General features: G+C 37.8%; 1 protein-coding gene across 6 annotated transcripts; it reads left to right on the top strand.

Annotated features, from left to right (window-relative positions):
* Positions 1-95: 95 nt before the first annotated feature.
* On the top strand, positions 96-27,366 carry PROSER1 (proline and serine rich 1). Of its 6 annotated transcripts, XM_072610424.1 has the most exons (13): positions 96-987; positions 9,369-9,434; positions 11,802-11,870; positions 16,384-16,478; positions 17,411-17,504; positions 17,985-18,095; positions 19,227-19,310; positions 20,127-20,205; positions 20,599-20,694; positions 22,433-22,474; positions 23,188-24,949; positions 25,350-25,500; positions 25,951-27,366. In XM_072610424.1, exons 1-13 carry the CDS (start codon positions 943-945, stop codon positions 26,071-26,073), a joined length of 2,817 nt encoding a protein of 938 aa, XP_072466525.1. In that variant the 5' UTR covers positions 96-942; the 3' UTR covers positions 26,074-27,366. The 6 variants fall into 6 exon arrangements, with proteins under 6 accessions (XP_072466525.1, XP_072466528.1, XP_072466527.1 ...); XM_072610427.1 differs by lacking the exon at positions 9,369-9,434; XM_072610426.1 differs by lacking the exon at positions 22,433-22,474.
* The last annotated feature ends 233 nt before the right edge of the window (positions 27,367-27,599 follow it).

Genomic DNA, 27,599 nt, shown 5'->3' with positions numbered 1-27,599 from the left:
CCGCCCCAAATTTTTGTGAATTCTGGCATTCTCAGTAGACGGCCCACCCCAGCTGAGGGCCTCAACAAGGGGGTATGGGGGGGGGCTGTGTTTTGTTCCTCGCGTGTCGAAGGCGCGGAGAGTTGAGTTTCTCGGCCGCGACACACGGCTTTGAAGGTCCCTCCCCACCAACCCCCTCCCCCCCTGGGGTGGGGGCCGCAGGTGGGGCTTCGGCCACCGAGCCCCCGGCGGCCTCGCCCCGCCTCGCTCCTCGGTCCTCGAGATCCCCCTTACTCCAGAAGGTTTCCCCCTCCATCCGGCTCTCCAGGCGCTCGGCTGCCTAGCCCGCTCCCGGAAGCCGCGGATTTTGGTAACAAAGAGAGCCCCAGCGCCGCTGCCGTCGCGGCCCGGAGCGTGTGGAGCCGAGGGCGCCGGCCCGGGAGGGGACGTGAGCCAGCGAGCGAGCGCTGCGGGGTGCGCGCCGGCCATGGGGCCGGGCTGGCCGTGACGGCTCCCGGAGCGGCGGCGGCGGAGGCGGGGACAGGTGCAGGGCGCCTCGCCTCCCTCCTCTCGGGCTGCAGCCCTGGCGCAGGTGCTGCCGCCGCTGCTGCTGCTCGGCCCTCCCCCGCTGCGGGCCCCGGGCGCCCCTCTCTCTTCCGTAGGAGTCCCGCTCCCTGCTTGTAACTCACCGGGGAGTGCATAAGCCCTTCCCCGCCGTGCCCCTGGAACTGGGGAAACTTTGCAGGGAATTGTCGTTTTGTTCTTTCCCCCAAGTTTCAGCTTTTTCGGCCGGCTTATTTTTTTAAGAGTTTCTTTCGCTAATCCCCTCGTTCTACCTTAACCTTCGGGGTCGTTTACTGCTACCTGTACCGTAGCTACTTTCTAAATTAAATAAAGCAGAACTGAGCAGGCGGGGACGAATGCTTTTGTTGAACACCTAACTACGGCTGGACTGCAATCAAGATGGATAAAAAGTCCTTCGAAACGGTGCTGGACGAAATCAGAAAGGTAAAAACGTTGTTAGCCGGTGACTCGGAGAAGTGCCTCGGAAAACCGAGTGTTTCGGATGGATCGTGCTTTGAAGTAATCGGGCAAAGGTCTTGATCCAGCGGGAGATGGGATGTTCCGGTGCCAGGCATTTGGGACTGCTGGGTCAGGGAGGGGGGTTCTAGTGTTCTTCTCATAGATTTCGGTTCTTTGAAAAAAAAAAAAAGTAAACGTGTGTACGAGATATATGTGTGTGTGTTCATATATGTGCCCACAAATAAGTGTACATATACACGTGTGCATGTACACAGACTTACCTATATACATCCTACGTTATTGATATGTTCTGATTTTACAGCACTAGAATTTTTCCCAGTATCCCTCCCCCTCCAAGAACCATCCCATTTAACAAAGATCTCGGTACCGTACAGACGCCTAAAGTTTAATAGCTCTTTGAAGTTTGAGGAGTCCGACTTGTTTCATTTTCAGCGAGGCCCTCCAAACTTTGGGGAGAAAATGTCTCCAAAAGTAATAGTTGCCTAGTAGCCGTTCTTACATGGAATTATCTAACAATGTAGGATGTCCGAAGTTCTCATGCAACATAGCTATTTAATACCATTTGTCATCCAGGCAGCTTTTTTCCCATTTCCAAGATTATGCCAAGTTTTTTTATTAAAACAGAAAAAAAAAATTATTTCTTGTTTTGATAGAAAAAGTGCCCCAGGTTAACTTATTGGAACATGCTTTCTTCAGTAGTATATTTACTTTTGCTTACAGAAGCATTGGAATATTGGTTATAAATTCTAGAAATTTACTTCTGTCTAAGGCATTTTTTACCTGATAATTTGTCAGAAACCAGAAGGAACTAAGATTTTTTTTTTGTGCAGCAACATTTAAAGATAAAATTCCACAACATGATATAGTAGTTCCTCCTTAGAAAAAAGTTAGATGAATTCATTGAAATTTGTTATCAAAAAAAATTTCTGTGATGTTTTCATAGCTGGTACAAAGTAAATTTGCTGAGGTTGACTTCTTAGAAGTATGCCTAACTTTAATGAAGTGTTGCTATTATCCCCATTTTACAGATGAGGAAACTAAGGCTTATTTACAGAGTTCCAGTGACTAGGCTGGGGGAGTGTGGGGGTAGGGGGGATTACACAGCTACTCAGTGCTAGAGGGAGAATTTGAACTCAGCACTTCCAGATTCTATAGGACCAGACGTGCTCCAGCTAGCTGCCTCCTTAAAGTAGCTTACAAGACCTGAAGTAGCTTACAAGGTCCTGAAAGATTTCAAGTTTGTTTGAATAGAGTTTGTTTAGTAAGTTTGGTTTTGGTTTTAAACTCCTTGACTCCTATAAATGTTGACCCCTTGTGCTCCTTTGATCTGTCTTTTGTTTTCAATGTTCATGTCAAATTCTTTTCTAATTTAAATATATTTCTTATGCAAGTCTGTCACATTAAATTTGCAGAGTAGGAGATTGTTTTGCAAGCTAAAATTTTTGTTTGAAACCAATTAAAATGAATTTACAGTAAAAATATTATTGATTTCAATTCCATCTGATGTGGAATCCATGATAATTTTGATGTTGATTAGACCTGAGGTTGCCTCTTTCTCAGTGTCCATGAAGAAAGAATTTGTCATTCAAATAATTTGGTTAAGTAAATGCTTAACTAGAACTCACTGTCTTAAGAAGTTCTTTGGAAGTACTCCTTTATGAACAATTGATATGCTAATTACCAAACAGTTTTATTCATTGAAGCATGGATATTGGATGTTTGTTTGGACTACCTTTTAGTTTATGTATTGGAAAGTTCCAACTTTTTTCAAGAAAGAATTGTACTTATTTTTAAATGTTCTGTAATCAAAATATTTTTGGATGCCTGAGGTTTTGGGGGGTTAGAAAATATTAGTGGGTAGAGGGTCCCCCAAAGAGTTTAACCTGGCTGGAGAGGAGTGACTTTAACAAATGCACAGTTCGTACGGAACACAGGAGTTAAAGTATGAGCAGGCATCCATCTGGTGGATAGATTTGATATTTTGAGACTAAGTGATTTGCCCAGGGTCACACAACTCCACTTGGTTTTTTCATCTGTAAAATAGGAATAGTAACTTCACAAGTTAGATGGTATAAGCTCTTAGCAAATCCTAGAGCACTGTACACATTTGTTGTTTTACAAATAATTTATGTATGTTAAAGTTTAATTCTTATCTACCCTTATTCTTTCTTCCCTCCTCTCGTTGCTGAAGTTCCTAACTGTTGCTGAAGTTGGAACTGTGGAGGAAAATCTTTGGGTTTTTAGAGAGAATATACGGGTTTTTAAAGTAGAAGTAACATTCAGCAAATCCAGTGCAAGAAACACTTATTATATACCTACCATCTTCAGGACAAGTGTAGGTGCTGAGACCTAAAAAAGTGATAGGCCCTGTCCTCAGGGTGCTTACTGTCTTACAGGGGATAGATAGGACTTGTGATAGAGCTCTCAGTTTGAACCAGTCTGGCAAATGAAAGGAAGAAACAGAATATCAGATAGTCAAACTGGTTAGATTTTACAGCTGATCTCAGCTAAGGACTTCAAGGGAATCTAAAGAAAAATGGGAGTTTTGTTTATGGATATTTAGTTTGAAAAGCACGATGGGGAATCATAGTGGTGGAATGAGGGATTTAAGTCATGAGGGACTTAGAAGTAGTGTGGAGTCAGAAGATCTACTTTCAGATCCTTTTTCTGAAGCTCACTGTGTGAACTTGGAGAAGCTGGTTTACCATCTTGGAGCTCAGTTTCCATTGTAAATGAGGAGTTTGGGGTAAAATGGTCTCTTGAGTTCTGTTCTAACTCTAAATCTGTAAATCTTTTAAGTCTTTGGGGACCTGGGGAAACAGTGGAAAGTATATAGTCAAGGAGATAAAAGAAGTTTTCCATGTTCCCTGTTGCTAGGTCCCAGAGGTCAGACTAGTGCTTTTGTTAGTACTCAACTTCATCAACTTCATCAGGGCTTTGATAGACTTTTGTAAGGTAGACTAACATTGTTAAATAGTGAAACAAGTCTGAGATTATGAGATGAAGACCTGAGTTTGAGTCTTGCTTCAGATACCTCGTCAAACTGAATATTGGAGCTCCACTTAAGCACCCTGGAGCCTCAGTTTCTTCATCTGTTAAATGGGAATTGTAATACCTCATAGGGTTGTTGGGATAAAAACGAGGTAATGGATATAAAATACTTTGTAAGCCTTTAAAGAGTTTTGAACCATTTAATACCGTGAATGTCAGTTGTTGTTTTGATATAACATTGGTACAGTGGGAAAAGTGAGTTTAAAACTTTAAGTTTAAAACTCATGTTTTACACAAGAACTTCAGGAATATGGGGAACAATTAGAAACTTCTTATAGTAAGTCAGTTTAAAGGGAGTTTTGTGGTTTAATCGTTTTTTCAATGTGTCCAACTCTCCATGATTCTATTTGGGGTTTTCTTGGCAAAGATACTAGAATGGTTTGCCATTTCCTTCTCCAGTTCATTTTACAGTTGAGTTAACTGAGGCAAACAGGGTTAAGTAATTTGTCCAGAGTCACACAGCTAGTAAATGTCTGAGGCCAGATTTGAACTCATGAAGACTAGGCCTGGGGCTCTATCCACTGTTCCACTTTGACGCCCTGTAGCAGCACTACATTAGGAGTGAGGAACCTGCAGCCTTGAGGGCACATGTGGCCCTCTAGGTCATCAAGTGTGGCCCTTTGAATCCCAATTTTACTGAACAAATCTCCTTAATCAAAGGATTTGTTCTGTAAAACTTGGACTCAGTCAAAAGGCCATACCCCAGGACCTAGAAGGCCACAGATCCCCCACCCTTCAACTACATAATTGCAAAATGATGTAGGCACTCATGCTACGGGCTCAGAAGGAGGTGAAATCAAGTGGCCTTAGTGAATCCTGGACCTAGAGCATATGCTGATTCCAAATGTCCTTTCCCTGTTACCCACTATTGAGATGTTCCTATATTTTTTTCTAAATGAGGCAAGTTAGTAATTATATATTGTGTTTTTAGCTTCACCATGAAATTAAATAACCGAAGAGGATCTCTTTGGAAAATTCACTTGAGGAAGAAGAGAGCATTCTTGGCCTCCAACAGTGAATGTAAACCTTGTTCTGCTTTCCTGTCCAACCTCACTACTAATGTACCTTTGAACTCTTCACTGGGCAGTGATGCTTTGGAGGAGAGAGACACAGATTCAACCACCTTAGCATTACTATATGCTTTGTGTTTTGTAGTTAAAATATTTTAACTGTGAAGTATATTAAGGATATGTGAGCTTAAGTGAAAATTCCTGTCTGCATAACTATACCCCTCACCAGTAGAGCATTAGATTTTTAGTTGTTTTTCCAATGTAGATTATTCTTCTGCCATACAAAATCTGAATGTACTACTTTAAGTGAATTTCCATTTAAATATGAGAAATTAGAAAAATTAGCTCTTAGAAAGGTGTGGAATAGTGATAGTAGAAAGAAACTGGACTAGAAATTTGTAGACTTCTATTGCAGTATTGGCTTGGACAGCCACTAAATATGTGACTTTACTGTTCTGATACTTTTCTCTAAAATGAAGGATTCGACAAAAATAGACTCTAAGGTACCTAGGTTTTGATGGGAAACATCAAATGTCTTCTGAGAAGCATTAAGTCTTTCAGTGTCCATCATCAGGACATTATTCCACCTGCATGTAATAAAGATGAGGACTTAGAATTACTGCAGTTTCTTTTGGAAAGGCAGCCTCAGAAAAAGGCTAAGCTGGTCAAACAATGAAGGACATTTCAGTCAAAAGTAACTATAGAATTTTAGAACTGGAAGGGACCTGAGTGCCTACTCCAACTCCATCGTTTTGTAGTTGAGAGGAAATTGGAATGTAATGAAGTTAAGGATTACACAGTTAATAACTGGCAAAGCTTGCACTGGAACCCAGCTAGATTTGTTTCACTTCCCTCTAAGAGAAGGTAATAATACCAATATCTCATGTTCTGTCATACTTTGGTGTTAATGCCCGGTGAACATATCCATCTCCAGTAATAACTCAGTGGGTAAAGTTATCTTCTGCCTACATATTGCTGTGGACTCTTCTGATATTGATTCTCCCTTACCATTGCTCAGAACTATTTCACAACCTTCAAGTGGTGGGAGTGGTCAGGGCTAGGGGAGAAACTCCAAGATAACTTCCATGAAAAGTAATAAAAATTAAATCTTATAGCTGGGGTCTAGCAGAATTATGTTCTTTTTTACCACCATGTTTCTCTTGTCCTTTTTTCTTTCTCATTTTTCTTCCCCTCTAACCTTTCTGTTTTTCTTATCCATCTAAACCCTACCCATTCCTCACTATTACTGTCTTTACTAGCTGTGCGTTCCTCTGTAGATTTTGCTCTTTGAACTCCAGTAGTAGTTATCCTGTTGAAATTCATTTGGTAATGAAAGCTATATAGTCTTGTGAATTTTTTTTTATCAGAACTGTTTAAATCTTTTATTAATAAGCGTGTCTTAAGGAAGCTATTTGAAGATAATGATTTGGCCTATATTTCACATTTTTTAGGGAGGGCTGGTGAAACAGTCTTAACAGTCACCAAATAAATGTTTGTGAAATTGAAATGAGCTGCTTTAGGAGGTCATAAGTTCCCTATCCTTATTAGAGTCTGGATGACCATTTGTTAGAAATGTTTGAGGGACTCCTGTTCAAGTGCAGATTGCACCAAGTGATCTTATTATCTCTTCCAGCTCTTTTAGATCAAGGGCATGAGAAATAAAGTATCTCTTGTTTTTGTGTCTAAAATGTTTAGGGAGCTAATCGATTTACCTTTTTGTTGTATGTGACTCAGGATGTTAGAATTGGAACATAGATAATATAAAAGAAACGAATTCCTAATTGTACTTATGTTAGGAACAAAGTAATCATAGTTCTTGTTTGGTTAATGATTTAAGTTCTTTTTAATTTTGGACCAGTCTTTTTAGTTAATGATTCAGGTCTCGGTTCAGCCAATACTTTTGCTATCGGTGACAATCATATCACCTCTACCTTTTACTCTCACCTAGAAAATCTTAACTGACTTTTACATATTCCTGATGCAGTTTCTACAATCTTTCATAGCATGTAGTTTGTCGTTTATATTTCCTGCTCCTCTTTCTTGATAGCTCTACTTATAAGAAACCACCTTAATAAAATTATTATCCCAGAAAATTTATTCAGACTCCTACTTCCTAGGAAAAGAACAGCTTTCTTAATTTTACTACCTGATGTCTTCAAGTTCTTTTTCCCACTCCTCACCATATTTTAGGTTGTTGGACACTGAGCAGAAACATTAAAGAAAACCTCCTCTAGTGCCTTTGTTTTACAACTAAAGAAACTAGTGATATGATTGATTTTATCATAGGTCACAAATAAAAGTAACAGGCTAGGATTCAAACCCAGTCACCTCATTCTAATTTCTATTCTACTATGTTGTCTTAAAACATGAAAACCTAAGCCTACATTAAAAAAAAAAAGATTTTTTTCATAATATGGTATGTAATTTTTAAAAAGTACATGTTTAAATGTGTTTTGTATAGCATGCCTGTCTATAACTTACTGATCCATCATATACTCAGTTCAGAACTTTGAAATCACAAAATATTATATATACTGTATTTAATGTTGTTTGTGAGTGGAATAATTCTAAGTTATATATTAAGGAAGGCTTTTTTAAAAAGTGATATTATGCTTTTTGAGGGGAGGGAAATGTTCTGTGAAAATGATAAAGGGAAAATGGCCTTCCCCAAAAGCCATTAACACAAATTCTTGAAATTGTAATGGATGCTGTCTTTCACACCTGATTAATAAACTTACTTCAGAGTTGAATAAAAAAGTGGAATGGAGCTGACCAAGTAGTAGTTTGGTATGAGTGTTTTTGGATGAGTGTGCAGTATAGAAAAATCGATGATGTTTTGAATGCTACTGTTGACTCACAGGGTACTGAAGACAATGTTGAAGAATGGAAGAGGATAATATTTTAATTATGTTATCCTCAGAACTACTCTAGTACATCCCCCCACCCCATTCTTTTTAATGCTTCCCTTGGGTGACTGAGAATATGTGACCCATCTCTTGCCCAAGCTAAAACCTCCATTTATGTCTTTGATTCTGACCTTTCCTACACCTTTCATGTGTATTTCTAGGAAACGTCTAATGATCCAGTTGTGTGTCATTAGAAACGAGTATTCACTAATAGTATTTGCTCTCTTTGCTGAGGTAGGATAGACTGGTTTTCTAAAAGGTACAAAACACTCTTACAAACAAAACATTTTGGCATGTTAGTGATTGTTAATTCAAAATTCATTCTACCATAACCATTTAAAACATGATTTCTGGTTTCCTAAGCTAGCCAATAGAAGCCTATTTTTAAACTCCATGAACTATAAACTATAAATCTAATAATTTTTAATAATAAATAATAATTTATAATAATCTGTGAACTCTATAAACTCACCACCTACCATTTTAAAGTGGGAATTTGCATTCCAAGTTTCAGACAAATGTTTTACAGGTCTTCATTGTTAACTAGAGCCTGTATATATTCAAATTCTTAGAATAAGCATTAACTCAAATTGTTCTACTTTGATTTGTAAAGGTCATATGATCAGAATTTGAGGGAGAGGTTCTACTGAAGAAAGCTTTGAAACTTTAACCTGGGATTCTGGGTTACAGTGGGCCATCACTGGCAAGCTTAGGGAATAGGTGTAGAAATAGGGAAGGAGTTTTTGTGATGGAATAAGAAGTGGGTAGAAGTGTCAACAAGGTGATTTCAGCTAGATATAATTATGTTTCCTATCACAGGTATCAAAAAGTAAAAGGACTGCTGCAGGAAGTGGTGGGTTCCATGCCACTAAAGGTTTTCAGACTGAGGCTAGTTGAACCACATTTCTTAGGATGGTTGTAGGTGGGGGATTCCTGTATGGGTACAAGTCAGGTGGTGCGGTACGCAGGGCACTGGACCTGGTATCAAGAAAATTTGAGCACAAATCCTTCCTTCGCTTATACTCTCTAGCTGTGTGGCCCTGGCAAGTAATTTTATAACTGTTTGCCTAAGTTTCCTCAACTCTAAAATAGGGGTAACAATAATACTTACCTTGCGTGGTCATTGTGAGGATTAAGTGAGATAATATTTCTGAAATACTTTGCGAACTTTAAAAGAACTACATAAACACTAGTTGTTGTTATTATTGTTATCTGAACTGCCAGCTCTAGAGTTTCTGTGTGTTCCTGTTGCTCAGTGATACTAAAGAATACTCGATAATTTGCAGGGTAATTTTCATGGATGCTTATTATTGTTTTTGCTATTTACACATTTAACGGAACTGTGTGTATGGTTTGTTTTTTGGTTTGTTTTTTTTAGGCCGTTTTGACAGAATACAAATTAAAAGCAATTGAATATGTGCACGGATACTTCTCTAGTGAACAGGTACTGTTCAGTTTTTTTGTTTTTAGCACTGAAACGATTTTCATGACAATATTATCATGTAATTAATCTTAATACCTCAGATCTCTGGAGCCCCAGATTCATTTACTGCTGTGTTTATTTAAGACTTTTAAAATTCTTTCCATCTTGTGAGATGCCATAATAGAAGCAGCATGATTTATGGTATTGAAACTGACTCCTTGAATAGACACAATAAGAGAGATGACTTCTATCAATTTCCAGACAATATAATATTTTTAAGCCTAATAACATAGTTTAATCACAGTTATCAGGTTTATTACTTGAGAGAGGTGTGCAGTTGGCAAAAATTATGTTGGTCAATTACAAAATGTTTGTGAGAGTAACTAGAGTTCGGCCAGTAATAGAAATACAAATCTGAAATAGCCTTTGATTTGCTTAACAAAGGAAAATCTCTGGGAAGGAGTAGAGAAGTGTAGGTTGAGTTAAGAAAAAGTATTCCAGGAGTAGCAAATGCTGGAACTTAACTTGTTTATCTAGCATTTCTCAAGAATTTTTAATATTTTCTATTCCTTACCTTTGAACTTTAAACCTCTGTGAACTTTATTTTGGGAGTTTTGGTTTGTGTGTTGTTTTGTGGGGGTTTTTTTGGCAGAGATGTATGGGAAATTAGGGGAAAAGAACTGATTTCATCTTCAGGGTTTATTTTTTTTTTTAGTAATTCTGGGGCAACTTTAGATTGGTAATTCTACAATCTCATAACCAAACCTTATTGCTTTAACAGGTTGTCCAGTTTCTTCTTAGAAGAAAGTCTTTTACAAACTTCTTTCTTTTCTAATCAAACTTTTATATTTTTAAGTTTTCCAGAAAAGCTTCCTACTTTTTATAGCTGTAGAGTTTTAAGAAAAAGTTCTCAATTTTTCCCTATAGATGTATTCTGTTTAACTGTCATCAAAGACAATTGCATATTATCTGACTTTTTTCAAAGTGTGCTAACATTAGCTGAGTAGTTAGTTTACAAGATAGAACATTTTTATTAAGATGCTAGGTTATGTAGTGTTCTGATTAGTTAGGTTCCAGATGAGGGCTTTTACTGTACTCACAATGTGACCTTTTTAAAAGGTGTATGTATGCATTCTTTCCAAGTACCTAGAAGAATGCATATTTATGATCTCATTTATAAAGTGCCTTCTTCCAAGGAGCAAAAAATGCTTCACTAATTTGATTTCTTCAAGCTCTTTCCCCAAGTGGCTGATAAGAATGGGATAATACTGCACAAGAAAATGACATGCAGAGAAGCCAGATTGTATTGTAAAGTCATGCATATAGTTGTCAAATTAAGATTAGGACCCAGATTTTTTACTGTTTCTGCATTGTTCCAATTGAACTAATTATCAAGGTACTCTGAGGCAAAAGAAAGAGGTAAAAGTGAAGGGGAGTCTGGACCAGGTAATGTGATGGGGGCAGGGAACCAAACAAGCATTTATTGAGCACCTGCTGTGCAAGGCACTGTGCTTAGTGCTTTATAGGTATCACACAACCCTGGGAGACAGGTGCTCTTATTATTCTTATCTTACAATTGAGGAAACTGAGGCAGATAAGAGTTCATTAACTTGCCCAGGGTCACATAGGCTAGTGAGTGAGGCTGTTTTTGACCTCAGGTCTTTCTGACTCCAGATCTAGTTCTAGCACTCAGTCTCCCCTGTACCATCAATCATGGTAATGCTATTGCACTGTTCTCTCTTGATTAAATGTATTTAAACTATCCTGATTTGATAATGAACCCATTTTCAACATTGATATCACAAAGAGCTTTCCCCCCGTTTCCTGCTCCAACTGGTATACCTGCCTTGACCCTCCCCCCAAAAAAACCCCATAATCTGAGGTGCTTCTCCTCTCCTTTTTGTTGAGAAATACATCTGTTGATTGTACTTTTTAGGAAATATACCTTGATATTAATGCTTTCCATTCTATTTCACCAGCTCAAATTGTGAACCAGGCCATTGATTCCAAAATGTCTTTTGTTCCAAAGTCTCATTGTCTTTAGTCTTTGACTAAAACTTTTTTTAACTAGTATTTATTTAATGTTTTTATGCAGTTTCCTCATTCAGTCATTATCAACTAAAATATCTTTACATTCATATGACTAATATTATATCTCAGTAATAAATAACCATTTTTCTTTTGGAATTAGAAACTTTCTGATATATCCTGTACTTTATTTATGCCTTAATTGAACTTGGGATGTTTGACCATGATTGTAGTCTGACTCTGGGGCAAACAGTAGAGGTGGTGTAGAACTAGTCATAAAATCAACACGCAAAATATTTTCAAAAATAGTTGATTTTGCTTTAGACCCATATGAGTAAAATTATTTATCCTTTATTTCAGGTAGTTGAATTGCTGAGATACTTTTCTTGGGCTGAACCCCAGCTGAAGGCAGTGAAAGCATTACAACATGTAAGTGTGCACTTTGCCTCCTTTTCTTAGAATATATGACTCAAATTTCTTCTTTGCTATACTGTCTTGTCTAATTATTTAGTTATTCCATTGCTTTTTTAATTTCAACCAGTTTGAAAACTTGTGTATCAGGCAAGATGACTTTAAATTTGTTTGGTTTCCATTTTGGAAAAGCTGGTGATTATTCAGAACAATACAAATTACATATGATAAACCACATGAAGTCTTAGAATAATGTCACTAGACCTGAAAAGGATGTTAATAGCCATCTTGTCCAATACCCTCGTTATATAGATGAAGAAACTAAAGCTCCAAAAAGTACACTAAGTTCTCTGAGACTCCATAGCTAACAGTGACACAGCCTATACTTAAATAAATTGTACCGTCTGATTTCAAGTCCAACATTGCCTTCCATCATGTCACACTCAAGAATCAGAAAGAAACCTTAACATTATCTTGTTTAGCTGCCTACTGGAGACAGTATTGACCCCATAGTGGGTCAATGGCTTGCAGCTTACGGTCTGGGGTTGACAGATTTCTAGCAAAGAATGGAGCACCCCTATGAAGGCTGAGCAGAGCATATGTGACAAGTGTGTTGCTAATTTATTCAAAAGAGCCGTAAATTGAAAAGAACAAGGGCATGAGAAGAATGCCTATATGTGCCCCCACTGATGTATACTAGAGAGAGGACCACAAAGAAGTGAGAAAAATAGCAGCTGAAATACCCGGAAGTGCCCAGAAGAAAAACCAGTCCAAACCAGGAACCTGTCCAGTGGTAAAACCTGTCCAGCCCAAGATTAAGCAAGGGGACAGCCAATGCCAGGGGATATGTTTGGCCTCTGGTATCATTGCATCTTGGTGGCATGAGGCCTTTGACTGAACTGTGGTTCTGGATATGGGGTACCTCATGAAAAGAAATGGGATGGGTAAAGGAACTGGTAGGTGTAGTAGAATGGTATAGTAATAAGGAATATTCATGTGAGAATTCTGAAACGAGGGGGAGAGGGATAAATGAAGGAAAGTATTAAGGTGCAGATCAGAGCAGAGATATATCAAAATGATGTGACCATTGGAGTGGCAAGTCACTGAACCACTTGGACAGAAAGATAATAAATGAGGACTTCAGGAAATGGATCATAAGCCTGGCCCTGAGGCACGAAATAGTAGTTCTAGACATCTTCTGGAATTCTCCATGAAAAGCAGAACAGTTAATAATGTCTTGATTTACCTTAGGGTTAATGTCATGCTTCAAAATGTTATAGACCCAACAAAGAGAAATTCTATTCTGGACCTGATTCTTACTTACTGGGGTAGAAATGATAGAAATTCCATCTACAGTTTATGATATCAAAAGTGTTCTGTGGAAAGAGATGGCATTCTTTTGCATTAAAATGTATGAAGATGATATAAAATGTATAAAGAAAGAATGAAAATGCTCCAAGATGGACAATTCCAATAAGAATAAAAATAGGATTTATCTGAAGAGACCTATGTGAATGCACGGGAAAGTTACCAACCAACTTAGATTTTGAAAATAAATATATAGAAGATGGAAACAAAACCAAGTCAAAAATAAATATAAGGCATGGTATGGGCCTATAAAAAGAATCAGGAATGGTCTATCCCCAAATGAGCTGAGGCTGGCAAGGAAACTGAGGACCGCATAAAGGTGTTGGGGTTATTATTGATAGTACAGGCAGGATCAAAGAAGGAATAGGATCTTTGCTTGGAGTGGGTGGGATGATGATAAATAACAGAAAAATAGAAGAGCTTCCTAATTCCTATTTTGTTTAAGTTTTCTCTGCAAAGAATTGTCTTTTACAATGGAAATTAGAGAACAAAAATGGCTAACAGTGATTTGATGTCTAAGATAAGTAAAGAGGTAGTAAAAGCACACTTTGTTGCCCTTGATGAATGTTAGTCACTTGACCGAGGTGAACTATTTGTTCAGACCCTGAAAGACCTAGCAGAAGCGATTGCTGAGCCACTGTCAATGATATTTGAAAGATCATAGAAAATAGAGAGGTGCCATAAGACTGGAGAACCTTAGGTTAAGAATCTTGCTCTAAATAAATCTTTGCAAAGTGACTCAAATAACTTTCTGTAGGGCTCTTTCTTTGGTTTTCCCCTGTCATTAAACAATCATGAAGCAAGCCTGTGGAGATACTCAGTTATTAAATTTATATTTATTAATGTGTATATATATGTATATATATAAAATATAGTGTTATATAAGATAATGCATTAATTATTGTACACAATTATAATAATATATTTAACTTTGATAACCTCCACTGGTGTGTATATATAGAACTATATATTCAAGCTCCAGAAAATCCTAGGGATTATTGAATTCAAACGTTTTCACTTGAAAGTTTAAAAAACTGCCAGGGAATAGATAGCTTTCCTAGATAACACAATTTGTTGATCAAAAAGCTCATATACTAAAAGAGAAGATGTATTGTACTGCCTTCTCCACACCCTTTCTCATTGCATATAGAAACGGGAGTCCCTCAATAGGGACTTGCTTGCTATCATACAAATAGTTAAAATGACACTGGAAACCCCGATATCTTTTTCCCCCAAAAAATGTATTTGTTTTCAGTTTTCAACAATCACTTCCATAAGTCTCAAATTTTCTCCCCCTCCCTTCAAAAACAGCATGCAATCTTGTATGGGTTCTATACATACATTCTTATTAAACACATTTTCACATTAGTAATGTTTCATAGAAAAATTAAAATGAATGGGAGAAAGCATGAGTAAAACTAAACAAAACCAAACATAACAAAAGAAAAAAATAGTCTGTTTCATTCTGTGTTATGACTCCATAGTTTTTTTCTGGATGTGGATGGCATTTTGCATCATGAGTCCTTTGGAAATGTTTTAGGTCCTTGCCTTGCTCTGGAAGACTAAGTCTGTCAAAAACAATCCTTACACACTATGACTGTTACTTAATGTTCTCCTGGTTCTGCTCACTTCCCTTAGCATCAATTCATATAAGTCTTCCCAGGTTTTTCTGAAGTCCACCTGTTCATCATTTCTTACAGCACAATAGTATTCCATTGCATTCATGTATCATAACTTGCTCAGCCATTCCCCAACTGATGGGCATTCCCTTGATTTCCAGGTTTTGGCCACCTCAAAAAGAGCTGCTATAAACATTTTTGTACATGTGGGTCCTTTTCCCATTTTATGATCTCTTTGGGACACAACCCTAGAAGCAGTATTGTTAGGTCAAAGGGTATGCACATTTTTATAGCCCTTTGGGCATAGTTTCCAGAATGGTTGGATCAGCTCACAGCTCCACCAGCAATGAATTAGTATTCCAACTCTCCCACATCTTCTCCAACATTTATCATTTTCCTGTTTTGTCATGTTGGCTAATCTGATAGGTGTGATGTGGTACCTCAGAGTTGTTTTGATTGGATCTCTCTAATCAATAGTGATTTAGAGCATTTTTTCATATGACTATAGATAGCTTTAATTTCTTCCTCTAAAAACTGTCTGTTCGTATTCTTTGACCATTTATCAATTGGGGAATGACTTGTATTCTTGTAAATTTGACTCAGTTCTCTGTATATTTTAGAAATGAGGACTTTATCATAGACCCTAGTTGTAAAAATTCGTTCCCAGGTTTCTGCTTCCCTCCTAATCTTGGTTGCATTGGCTTTGTTTGTGCAAAAACTTTTCAGTTTAATGTAATCAAAATTATCCATTTTGCACTTCATACTGTTCTCTGTCTCTTGTTTGGTCATAAATTCCTCCACTCCATAAATCTGCCAAATAAACTATTCCTTGCTCCCCTAATTTGTTTGTAGTATCAGTTTTTTATACTTAGATCATGTACCTATTTGGACTTTATTCTTGTGGTGTCAGGCATTGGTCTATGCCCAGCTTCTGCCACACTGTTTTCCAGTTTTCCCAGCAGTTTTTGTCAAACAATGAGTTCCTGTCCCAGAAGCTAGGGTCCCTGGAGCAAACCCAGGTATGACTTTCTTTTTAACCCTGAATGAAATTTAGATACATTATTCAGTTAAAATGGAGATAGGGAACCAACAATAGAGCCAATACAAGAATCATGCACATAATTTAAGTTTCTATGTTAATCTGATTTAGCTCTTCAGCTTCTGACATAAAAGACTTGCATCTTTAGATTTTTTTAAACCTTTATTTTGACTTACTGGTGTTACATTGAAATTCCCAAGCAAGTTTGGTTTTTTTTTGTTTGTTTGTTTTACAGAAATGGCATTTTGATGACGTTGATAGTGACTTAAACCATAACAAAAGCAACAGCATAGGATGGTAAGGGGGCATCATAGGATCAAAAATCTAGAGAAGTTTAGAAGTTGTCTAGTCTAATCCCTTATTGTATAGATGAAGAAACTGAAACTCTGAAAGGCAGACATAACTTGCCCAGGGTCTCAATTAGTACCTGTGCCACTCTGAAGGGACTGGAGACAGGGGAATAAATGCTGTGACTTGTCCATTACCTATTTTCTTCTACTACTAGAAAATGGTGGCTGTTCCTGCAGTGAAAGTGGTCAACATCCTCAATTGCTTCACCTTCAGCAAAGATAAGCTGGTTGCTCTTGAACTGTTGGCTTCGTGAGTAATTCTTTGTGTCCTTTTTTGTTTCAGATAAAAAGATTTCAGTTAGGCTATGAAGGAAGTTAGTAAATGTTTGTTTTAATAACCATGAATTTTAAACAGTGCTAAATTATGTTTGGTAGGAAAGAATCTTTTTATTTTACTTCTTTCTAGGAAAAGCCATTGTACTTCTTGTAGAACTCTTTCTGTATTAAATCCCTAAATTGAGACCACAGAGCTGGATTGTGAAATTGCTGTTGTTCCTGTCTACATTTTATCAGTTAGTCTTTCCTTTGGAATTCTTACGACTGCGTGCCTGCTGCTTTCCAGATCACTGTGCTAAAAGAATATGACTGCTTTATTCTGTCATATATTGAGTTCATAGGATAATAGATGAAATCCCCTCATTTTAGAGAAGAAGAAACTGAAGTCCATAAAATTAAATGACTTGCTCAAAGTCTCTCAGGTAGTACATTGCAGAGTTAATATTCCACCTTTGGTCCCCTGACCCCTGATCCCTCTTTGTCTTGACCATTTCATTTTGCCCTCTTAAAGATAAAGTTTTCTGTTAAAGAGCAAGGAACGCAAAACTTTGTTTTTTGGATTTATGATTTCTTTGAGGACCTAGACTTTTGATAATTTTAGGTCTGCTCCTTTGTATTTACTGGAGAAATCAAGAATTTTAAGATTTCTTTTAAGCTGAGATGTAGGAAAAGTACTTTGTAAGTCACTGAATACTGTAGAAGAGATAGGAATTGATGGAAATGAAGCATCTGCATCACCTGTCAGTACTTCTTAAAAACAAACTTTTATTGTTATTTTTTGTTTTTATGTTGCCTGATTTTCCCCTGTGCCTATCTCCCTCCTCTCATCCAGAAAACCATCCCATATAACAACAACAAAAAAATTAAAAAATGGAAAAAAAATCAGTAATTTTATTTTCTTGGTAGGAACATTATTGATGCACAGAATTATCGCCTTATTGAAGATCTTTTTAGGATCAACATGTCTGAAAAGAAGCGATGTAGGAGAATTCTTGAGCAGGTAATTTTATAGAGGTTTTTATTTAAACAAATACACATTTTTTTAGAGTTCCAAGAAGCAATATATTGGTCCTAAAATTTCAGGCCTAAAAGGGTTCTGGGAAATCATCTAAGTCTCCCAGTCCCCTGATTTTACAGGTCTCAACTCACAAAGAAGGAACCTCCCCAATGTCACAACGCTGTCATTTTGTCATTTCTTAGTGATTATGAGAAGAAAAATTTAATAATCAAATAAGTAAATGTTTCTACAACAGAATCCTATATGTCATCATGCAGCTTACCTTTGATGCTCTGTTCTCCGAATTATGAGATATCAGTATCTCATCTCCTTCCTTTCTTTTAGGAACTTGGATTATTATGCCATTTATTAATGAATTTATCTAAATGTTGGTTTATCACATATTCAGGTACTAATTGTTTCATAACAAGGTGGGAGTTTCCAAAGAGTCTCATTTTTATTTTCCTTTTGGCTTTGTTGCAGGCTTTAAAGGGAGGTTGTAAAGCTCCTCATGCCATGATATCTTCTTGTGGAATGATTCCTGGCAACCCATATCCTAAAGGGAAACCCAGTCAGATAAATGGAACTTTCCCAGTAAGCAAACTATGATTATATGACTCTCTTGTGGATAAAGAACAAGTTTAAAATAATTTTAATTTGTAAAGAAAATCTGTGGTGGAAAAATGCGTACATGAAGGAGATTCTGTTATGTCATCAGAAATTGCAAGTTCATTATTAATGTGCATCCTAGTAGTTTAGAATTCGTGATATTTCAGACCTGGAATTAACTAGTTTTCTTCTGCCTACCTACCACTCTCTTCTCCCAACCCCCTATTTTTCATAGGTCTTAGAAACTAATTGTTGTTGTTAAGTCATTTCAGTCATGTCCATGTTTTTGTGACCCCCATTTGAGATTTCCTTGGCAAGTAAAGTGGTTTGCCATTTCCTTCTCCAGCTCATTTCACAGATGAGAAAACAGAATTAAGTGACTTGTCCAGAGTCCCACAGGTACTAAGAGTCTGAGGCCAGATAACTAGTAGTATTTTTTTAAAAAATGTATTTCAGGTGGCACCATTTTCTGATACATAAAGTAATTTTAAGTTGCAGAGAGCACTGATAATAATGGGGAATTAGGGAAAGCTTGTTGGAAGTGAGATCTGAGTGGAGCCATGAAGGACTAGTTACAACTCAGAACAGTGTTGATAACTCTCATTAGCTGCAGGGCATTGAATTTTTCTGCTACAGCAGTTGTTGAAAACCATTTCCTAGAGGAGCAGTATATAGTCTGTTGATTGAAAGAAGATCTGCAACTAAATCAGAGATGATCACATATTTAAGGAAAAAAAAATATTCTTCTTTGTTGACTGAAGCTATATTCAGAAACTAGTATCTTACAGTTGACAAAATGGATATGTGACCCTCACTCTATTAAAAAAAAAGTGAGCTCCTAAAAGCTTTAAGGTGACTTGCTGATGATCACATAGCATGAGTGCTGAGACAGATCTAGTCCCTTGACTCTAAATCTAATATTCTTTGTAGATCACACAAAGAAAATTCTTTGTATATAATCACACCAGACTTAGGATTTGTAATTCAGTCTCAGAGATAAGACTTGAATTCAGATTTTTTGACTCTCAGCCCCATATTATTTTTCTTTTACTATACTACTATACTATCTTCTGTATGTAGAATATTATAATCTTGAGTTACTATTTTTTTTTATAGGGTTTCCCTATCAAAAAGGATAATGAAGATTGTACAAACGAAGGCAAAGGAATAGCTGCAAGGATACTTGGCCCATGTAAACCAGTATGTATGGAATAGAAAATATGGTTATAGTCTTAGGAATCTTGAGATACAAGAACACTATTATCAAAAATTCATTTATTAGCTGTGAAAAGTCTGTCATTAGTGCCAGACACTAATTTCATTTTTTGCATCTGGGTATTAGATTGTCATTTATTTCTTTTTTATTTGTTTTTTGTCATCTTCCTTTCCAAATACATCACTCCTCTTCCTGTCTTCAGAAAGTGTTTCCTTCTAGAAGTTAATGTAAAGGGGGGGATGGAAACAGGTAAATCCATTCATCTACACTAACACATCAACTGAGTCAAACAGTGTGTGCCATATTCCATACCAAAAGCTTCCTCTGCAAAGAAAGGTGAAAGATGTATCTTCTCTTTTGGTGGGAGGGAAAGGTTTAACCGGTATAATTACACTTCTTTCCTTTTTCTTTCTCTTTCCATGTTGCAGTTGTATATGTTGCCTTTCTGGTTCTGTCATAGGACTTTTTCAAGGAACTATAAAAATCATTGTGGAGCTCCACATCTTCAGTGACTTAATGTTTAGGAAGTTGACACATGATATTTCACATTTTAAGAATCACTAAGTTAAGTGACTTATTGAGGATGTGTGAATTAAGTGACTGAAATTTAGGATTAAAACTGAAATTTACACCATTGGTACTGGATAGGCATCCCTCTCACTACATAGATGGATAGGGAAAAGTGCCTTATGGGATCCAGTGTGCATAGTGGGAGACTCAGTTTATTTGAACAAATATTTTGCTGTAGTGCATATTTGATTTTCTATTACTATTGCTGAAATTGTTTTATCCCTATCCAGGCTCCTGCAACATACAATCCACATAAACCTGTTCCGTATCCTATACCCCCCTGCCGACCTCATGCAACTATTGCACCAAGTAAGATGTTATTGGATTCTGATTTGACTTATGTGCATATACTGTTTCATTTGTTAAATATTTCATTTACTAAGTTTACTGAAAGTATGTACTCTTGAAAATTAGGAAAAATTGAAAATCTAGTATGTACTCTTGAAAATTACCAGAAGTGTCATAATGCATTTTTCTTGCATTAGCTACTGTATTTTATCATACCAAGTGGAAACAATTGTTTTGTATTTTAGAACATTCATATTTTTTCCATTATATAAAATAACTTGTATCAGCTCTATTTGGTCGCTGTAATAATGAATGCTATTGGAAGTAAATCAGGTAATATTGTGAGTGAAATTAAATAACACCAAGTTATGTACTTTGGAACAATATGTATTTCCTTGTGTATTTATGTTTTAGGTGCTTACAATAATGCAGGTTTGGTACCACTGGCCAATGTCATAGCTCCAGGAGTCCCACCTCCACCTCCATATACTCCTAATGCTGTGGCAACAGGTAACAATCCTATTATATAGATCTTAACATTAGATCATTTCTTTTATCCAGAAAATTATTTTTGATAATGCACAGTTGCATATTATAGCCTTATGATTTGAAATACTTTAAAACAAGCTACCTGAAATTCTAAAGCAGAGTTTATTCCCCCGCCATAATTCTTTTGAGGAGTCAGGAGGCTAGTGAAAATGTAATAGTGATAAGATGGAAACATACGAGGCTAGAAGATAATGTGAAGAATAAAAAAGTGACATAGAAAGGTGGTCACTAAGTATCAGCATGGCTTTATCAAGAACAGCTGATACCAGACTAATATAATTTCCAAATTGGGGAGGGCTGTCAGTCCAGTGGATAAGTAATTCTGGAGAGAGTGTGCTGAGGATTTCCCCAGAGCATCTGAAGCTTCTAATGCTGTCCTTGTGACAGAGGATAGAGCAGAGGGGTTACACTCATTGCCTGGGACCTGACCAGCAAAACTTTACATGTCATGGAGAAGTCTTGAACAACATAATTTAAAATACAGTACAACATAGATAAGGTGAATTCATGGCATACTGACATAGAAAACCCGTTTTCCATAATACCACAGTAAAAGTCAGAGGACTATATTGGAGCAATCACTAGAAGATTCATTGAGGGTCAGCAGCTGGATGAATGCTGAGAAATGCTCAGGTATAAGACGGTGCAGTCACATGGAGCCAGAGCATTGAAGCCCTTTCCTCAGTGCTGGGTCACTGAGACCAAACAAATGGTTAAGATCTGGATCAAACTAATCTCATTAAGGAAGCTTGAACCCGATTGCCATCTACTGGGCAGGAGTGAAACCCAAAACGTCCCAGAGATGGTCCAGCCCTGTTGTTTTATAGACAAGGAAGCTTAAGGCAGTGAAGAGTTTGGTTACTTGCCCACTGTAACACAGCTAGGAAGTTTCTGAAGTGGATGTGGATGAAAGTATGAATGGAAAAAGCATATATTCATTAAATGCTTATTATATGTAAAGCATTAAGTGCCAAGGATACATGTTCCTGCTGTAAGGAACTCACATTCTTATAGGGGGGATAAGTCATATGGAAGGTATCAGCTGCCAGTCAGATGGAAGGTTCCCATGATCCTTAGAGTGCAACAGCAAAGCAATTGTGGATAATATGTGCACATGTACATTAATGGTACTTGTGACAGGAATCTTTGGTTTTCATAAGTTAACTTCCTCTGGCTCAGCATCAGGAAAAGGAAATGGGCCAGGGAGAGGGAGCCTCTCTAAGCTCCTAAAAATTAGGATCATAGATTGAGAGCTACAAGGAAATTAGCCTGTCCCAGCAAACTTTAAGTCCTTTCCATCTGGATTTTTAGGCCTCTGTATTATGATTTTGGCAGTGAAGAATAAAGATGTGGTGTTGAACAGTGGATCCCAAATGATAATTCTGTTTCAACCATTTTGTTATTACTACCTGAAACGTATTCCTCTGTGGACTAAGAAGGGGCCTGGTCCTTTGTAGATTGAGAAGAACTCTGAATATGTTATAGTGAATTTAACAGCAGTGTGAACACTACAGACTAGATGGCACTTGTCCCCTTTTCTTACTCTGAGAATCTAAAGTTCCCTTACTATGAGATAGTGAAATGACTTCCATCAGGAACAATCCATAGGCCTTACACACTCATGTGACTCCCATCTCTAATCAATTAAGAAAAACAGTTCTGTGGGACCTTAAAATCATGTTGTTTTTTTTCCCTGCAGAAAATGAAGAACTTTCTAATCCATCAAAACCCCAAAATCCAAGTAAGTGTCAGATTTACTGACTGAGAGGATAACTACTATGTTTCTTCCTGGTGCATCATGCTAATTTTTATTCACTGACACTAAAGAGAAGTAGTATAATATAGTGGCCAGAGCCCTATCCTTGAAATAGAAAGACCTGACTTCAGGGCCTACCTATGTGACTATTGGAAATGACTTATTCTCTTAGTGCCCCCAAGCAATGCTAAGACCGAAGAATTATTGATCTTATTAGTGGAGGTAGTTTCTACTCACATAGTTTCTTACCTGAATGGAATCACAGCCCCAGGACTCCTATCCAAGAATGCCCTCCCCCCCAAAAAAATTAATAAATTTACAAAGTATTTTTCTCAGAAGAACTTTGAAATAAGTAGTGCAGGAATTATCTGTATTCTTTTTTACAGTCATTGATCTGAGGTGTTCAGGGAGATGAAATGATTTTCAGCAAGGTCCCATGCCTAGCAGATGTCAGAGCTGTGAATTGAGGTCAAGGGTTCCTACTCCAGGACCCCAGTGTATTTCCAATTGTATTTTGCTGCCTCTCTGTGATCACAATATATTAAAAAGTGTGTGTGTGGGTGTGTATGTGTGTGATTTTTGTGTTCATATGCAAAAAAAATCCCACCAGTTCTAGATTTTAAGTTGTCATTTGTGTCTTTAAAAAAATGCATCTTAAATTTTACTGTGATCTTAATGCTCATCTTTATTTTTCACAGCGTTTTCCTCCCATTCCAGTCAGCTTTTTTCTCCTCATTGTTCTAATCCTTCAACACCTGTTGCTACTCCAGTCCCTACTCCATCTCCAGTGAAGGCAGTAAATCATCCATCAGCACCAGCAACTCCGGTCATTTCTGGGATGAACTCCTCCACTCCTGTCCTTCCTGTGTTCCCAGGGCAGGCCTCTTCAGCAAACCATATGCCCCAGTCATCAATCCCAACATCAACTGTCATCAAAACCCTTTCATTGGCAACAATTCCTGTTACATCTGTACATAATACAACTTCAGCCCCTATCCCCACAGTTTTTTCTGGTCTAACTCCTATGTCAGGTCTTACAGCTGCTCCTCCTCCTGCCCCACAGGGTTCTGCTGCACCCTGTGCTCCTCCTGTTCCCAATGAAGCATTTGCTTCCGCTCCTGCTCCTACCTCTGCCCCTTTTAACAGCCTCCCTTTTCCTGCTACTTCTACAGCTGTTTCTACTAATAACCTTAATCCTGCTCCATTATCATCAGTTTTTGCAGGGCTTCCCTTGTCCTTAACACCTACTCCCCAAGTGGTATCTAGCCCAGCTTCCTCTGTAATTGCTGGTGGTCCTGCTACCAGTCTTCCGGGGCTGAATAATCCTATTCTGTCTGTCTTGAAAGGATTTCTGACATCAAATGATACAACTTCAATCAACTCTTCTGCTTTGGCTTCATTATCTTCTCTCACTAATCAAAACTCCGATCCTCCTGCTTCATCCATTAACAAATGCTATACACCATCGGCTACACCTACACCCCAAAGGTCTGCCACTCCAGGAATGGCTATGTTCCCAGGTCTTTCATCGCCTTCTGTGGCCAATCCAAGTTCCACTCCCTCTTCTTTGCCAGCACAATCTCCTTTAGCCACTCCTGCATCATCATCGATAGCACTGCCAGTTAGCTGTGGTTCCTCAGTCTCTCTTTTGCATGGCCCCCACCCAGGCAATCCAGAACTGCAGATTCCAGCTACCCCTGTTGTTACAAGTATTCCTATCATGGTAAAAACTGAGCCTACAAGCCCCACACCTTCAGCTTTCAAAGGCCCTCCCCATCCTGCTACTCCGTCTCATAGCACTTTAGGCTTATCAGCAGCATTAGGTCGTGCATTTACTTCAGCAGCAGCATCAGTGCCAGTTAGTTTATCCACTTGCCTTAATCCAACATTATCAGGTCTCTCCTCCTTGAGTACTCCCCTAAATGGTTCTGCGCCTCTTTCCGTGACCCCTCATGGTTCCTCCACTCCAATTGCTCCTGTGTTTACTGCTCTTCCTCCTTTCACTTCTCTGACCAATAACTTTCCTCTAGCTGGTAACTCAGCACTTAATCCTTCTGTATCTCTTCCGGGGTCATTAATAGCTACTCCTACAACTGCTTCCTCCACATCGGTCCCTCATCCCAGTTCTACCGCAGCTGTAATCTCAGGGCTTACAGCCTCGGCCCCTGTCTCAGCAGCACCGTTTCCCCTCAACTTGTCTACTGCCATCCCGTCCCTTTTCTCTGTTCCTCAAGGACCTTTACCATCTTCAAACCCATCCTACCATGGCTTTCCTGTCTCTAACACTCCAACAGTTACTCCTGCACTCCCTTCTTTCCCGGGATTCCAGGCATCATCTACAGTACCAGCAGTTGCACCATTGCCAGCAGCTGCTACAGCACCATCACCAGCTCCAGTCTTGCCAGGATTTGCATCCGCATTTAGTTCCAATTTCAACTCTGCACTTGTTGCACAAGCTGGGTATGTTTTTGCTTCTAAAATGGCATAAAAGCCTTCATTTTAACCTTGTGTACCCTTAAAAAACTAATTTTCAGTCAACTGTTGGGCGGAAGTCAAAGTCAGATACTTAGTGGCATTTATTTTTTGTGAACTCATAATGTACCATTTATAATCAGAAATGCTTTCTGAACAGCCTTCTTGAAGCAATGTTGGCATGCTAAACGTAGGGGAAAATAGGTGCATATATAATTTCACATTTGTAAACTTGGTAATTAGATCTCAGTGTTTTGGTTTGTTGAATTCAGGAATATCAGAAAGTATAATAAGGTTTAATATTTATATGAAATATATTTGACAAATGTAGGAAAAGTAGGAAACATTTGCTCTTGTTCATGAACTTTCCCTAATGGACTTGTTACAGATTGTCATCTGGACTTCAAGCGGCTGGAAATTCTGTTTTTCCTGGACTTTTGTCGCTCCCAGGAATACCCGGGTTTTCGCAGAACCCCTCGCAGTCTTCCTTGCAGGAGCTGCAGCACAATGCAGCTGCACAGTCAGCCCTCTTACAGCAGGTAAACCAGTCATACCTGTAAGTACTTCAGAGTGGTGACCGTTTAGTGCCAAGTGTGAAGTCCTAGCATTTGGCAGGAAGAACTTGTTCTGTGTTTATTCTCACTGGTCTTCTACCTAAATGGTAACTGAGCTCACACCACAGACCTTCAAGTCATACTGCCCTCCTTAAAGTGGAGTTGGCTCTGCTAACTCGATTACTTTTCCTGTTCTGTGGTTCCTCTATTTTTTCAAAGAACATCTGGATCAATAAAGTAGCATTTCTGTTTTGTGTGGAGCTGACTCGTTCTTTAAACTTTAAGCAGTTTCACAGTTGACTCAGGTAAACATTTTTCTGTCCCCCCCCCCGCTATATTGTAGTTTTTGTATGTTTGTTAAATACAAGTGAAAACCTGCTTCTGTTAACAATTATATCTGGAACTTCGTAGATTAATTTTTACTCTTTGTTTTAGGTACATTCAGCTTCAGCTTTGGAGAGCTATCCAGCTCAGCCTGATGGATTTCCTAGTTATCCCTCAGCGCCAGGAACCCCATTTTCATTACAGACTGGACTTTCCCAAAGTGGGTGGCAGTGAATATAGTGTTTTTTCCTCCTTTGAAGCAAGACCAAAATTGTTTAAGGACTGTGGTGAGACACCCTGGCAAAAAAAGAAGTTGGGGAGGTCAGAAAATGAGAATAAGAATTACTCTGGGGAAATGTTAGTGTCTCAGAGTTAAATTGTAGCTGCAGTTTTTCGTTATAGCAGTTTTAAACATGGACATTTTCCCATGTAAATAGGACTGACACACCATATGGGAAACAATATTACAAAAGTTTTCTGTATTTATTATCTCCCATCTTATGAAATTTTGGTATGTGTGATCTATACAGAAAGAATGGTAAAGAGGAGATTGGATTCTTTACAGCCGAATACAGCCTTAAATCTGCCTGTGATTTCTCTTGACATCAGTAATAGTTGTGCCTAGGGATTAAAGGTTGCATGTGGCCCTTAGGGTTTGCCCTTTAGTATGCATGAGTAGTTCCTATTAGTATCAATAGGAACTCCAAGTGTATACATGAAGGGGACTTGAGACTCCTTCCTGACACCTTTCCCTCCCCATTCTTTCCCCTGCCCCCAATAGTTTTCAAATACTAATATGAAATGTCTTGCACATACTGCTGAACTAAACTGAAAAATATATTTTCAGCAAGGAGTAACTAGAAAAATGGTGCTTATTCTGGTCATTAGAATGACTATTTCAGGTATTTTGAGTAAAATAATACTTCCAGGCATGCTTTCTTACAGAAATACAGCTGAATCTGTAATAATTTGCCTTCAGGATATGTTTCTTAACAGTAGTGGTGACAGCATTTGTACAAATAGGAACAATTGACTGGCATCTAGGCCATCTCTGTTGTTCATTGTACTGGAAATCTTTGGTGAATGTTTACAGTCATGAGATTTAGTATTTCTCTTTGAAAGACATTATACTTAAATACTGAAAAAGATGGTATGGCAACATATAGAAAAGATTTCCTTTGTTAGTGAAATGCAGTGTGCACTCTATTTTAAGTACCTGTGGTAGTGTAACACATGATTGAAAGTTATTTGTTTAAGACAGCTATCTCTACTGGATTTTAGAGAAAAACAGTAGAGAGAATGGTCTCCAATCCTGTGATTTACAAGTGTGAACTGTAGAAAATCTACTGTAGAACATTTCAGCACCTAGAGGTTTTACTTTTTTAAAGATGGTCTCTGATGGAAGATGTTGCTAATGTATTTTCCTTTAATGGGGGAACAAACTTTTTAAGCCTATTAATAAAAATATTCCTGTATGATTAGTTTTTAACACAATTTTTAAAATAAAGTTTACAGACATGGCACAAAGTTTTTAGTGACTACTTTTTTTTCTAGTTTAAAAATACTTGAATAAATGTTTGGACACTTATATGGATTGGGTAAGTGATATACTTTGTTTTATGCTGTATATTAGATGGTCTATAAAAAATTACCATATAATGTTCTGAATTATGTTATTACCTTTCTGAATTGAATTAATACTTTTAAGTTCATACTATTGAGCATAAATTTAAGTAATCATTTAAGTATAAAAATGAAAT

This window comes from Notamacropus eugenii, chromosome 5, assembly GCF_028372415.1.
Source record: "Notamacropus eugenii isolate mMacEug1 chromosome 5, mMacEug1.pri_v2, whole genome shotgun sequence".
NCBI lineage: Eukaryota > Metazoa > Chordata > Mammalia > Diprotodontia > Macropodidae > Notamacropus > Notamacropus eugenii.
Note: the sequence above shows the minus strand (reverse complement) of the source record. Positions and strands in the feature narration are given on the sequence as shown.

What these genes read in the sequence shown, in the direction of transcription:
- PROSER1 (XM_072610424.1), top strand. Translation starts at nt 943, where the DNA reads ATGGATAAAAAGTCCTTCGAAACGGTGCTGGACGAAATCAGAAAG. An exon ending in CAGTGAAAGCATTACAACAT is followed by an intron (nt 11,871 to 16,383) that starts GTAAGTGTGCAC and finishes TTCTACTACTAG; the next exon opens with AAAATGGTGGCTGTTCCTGC. An exon ending in GCTCTTGAACTGTTGGCTTC is followed by an intron (nt 16,479 to 17,410) that starts GTGAGTAATTCT and finishes TTTTCTTGGTAG; the next exon opens with GAACATTATTGATGCACAGA.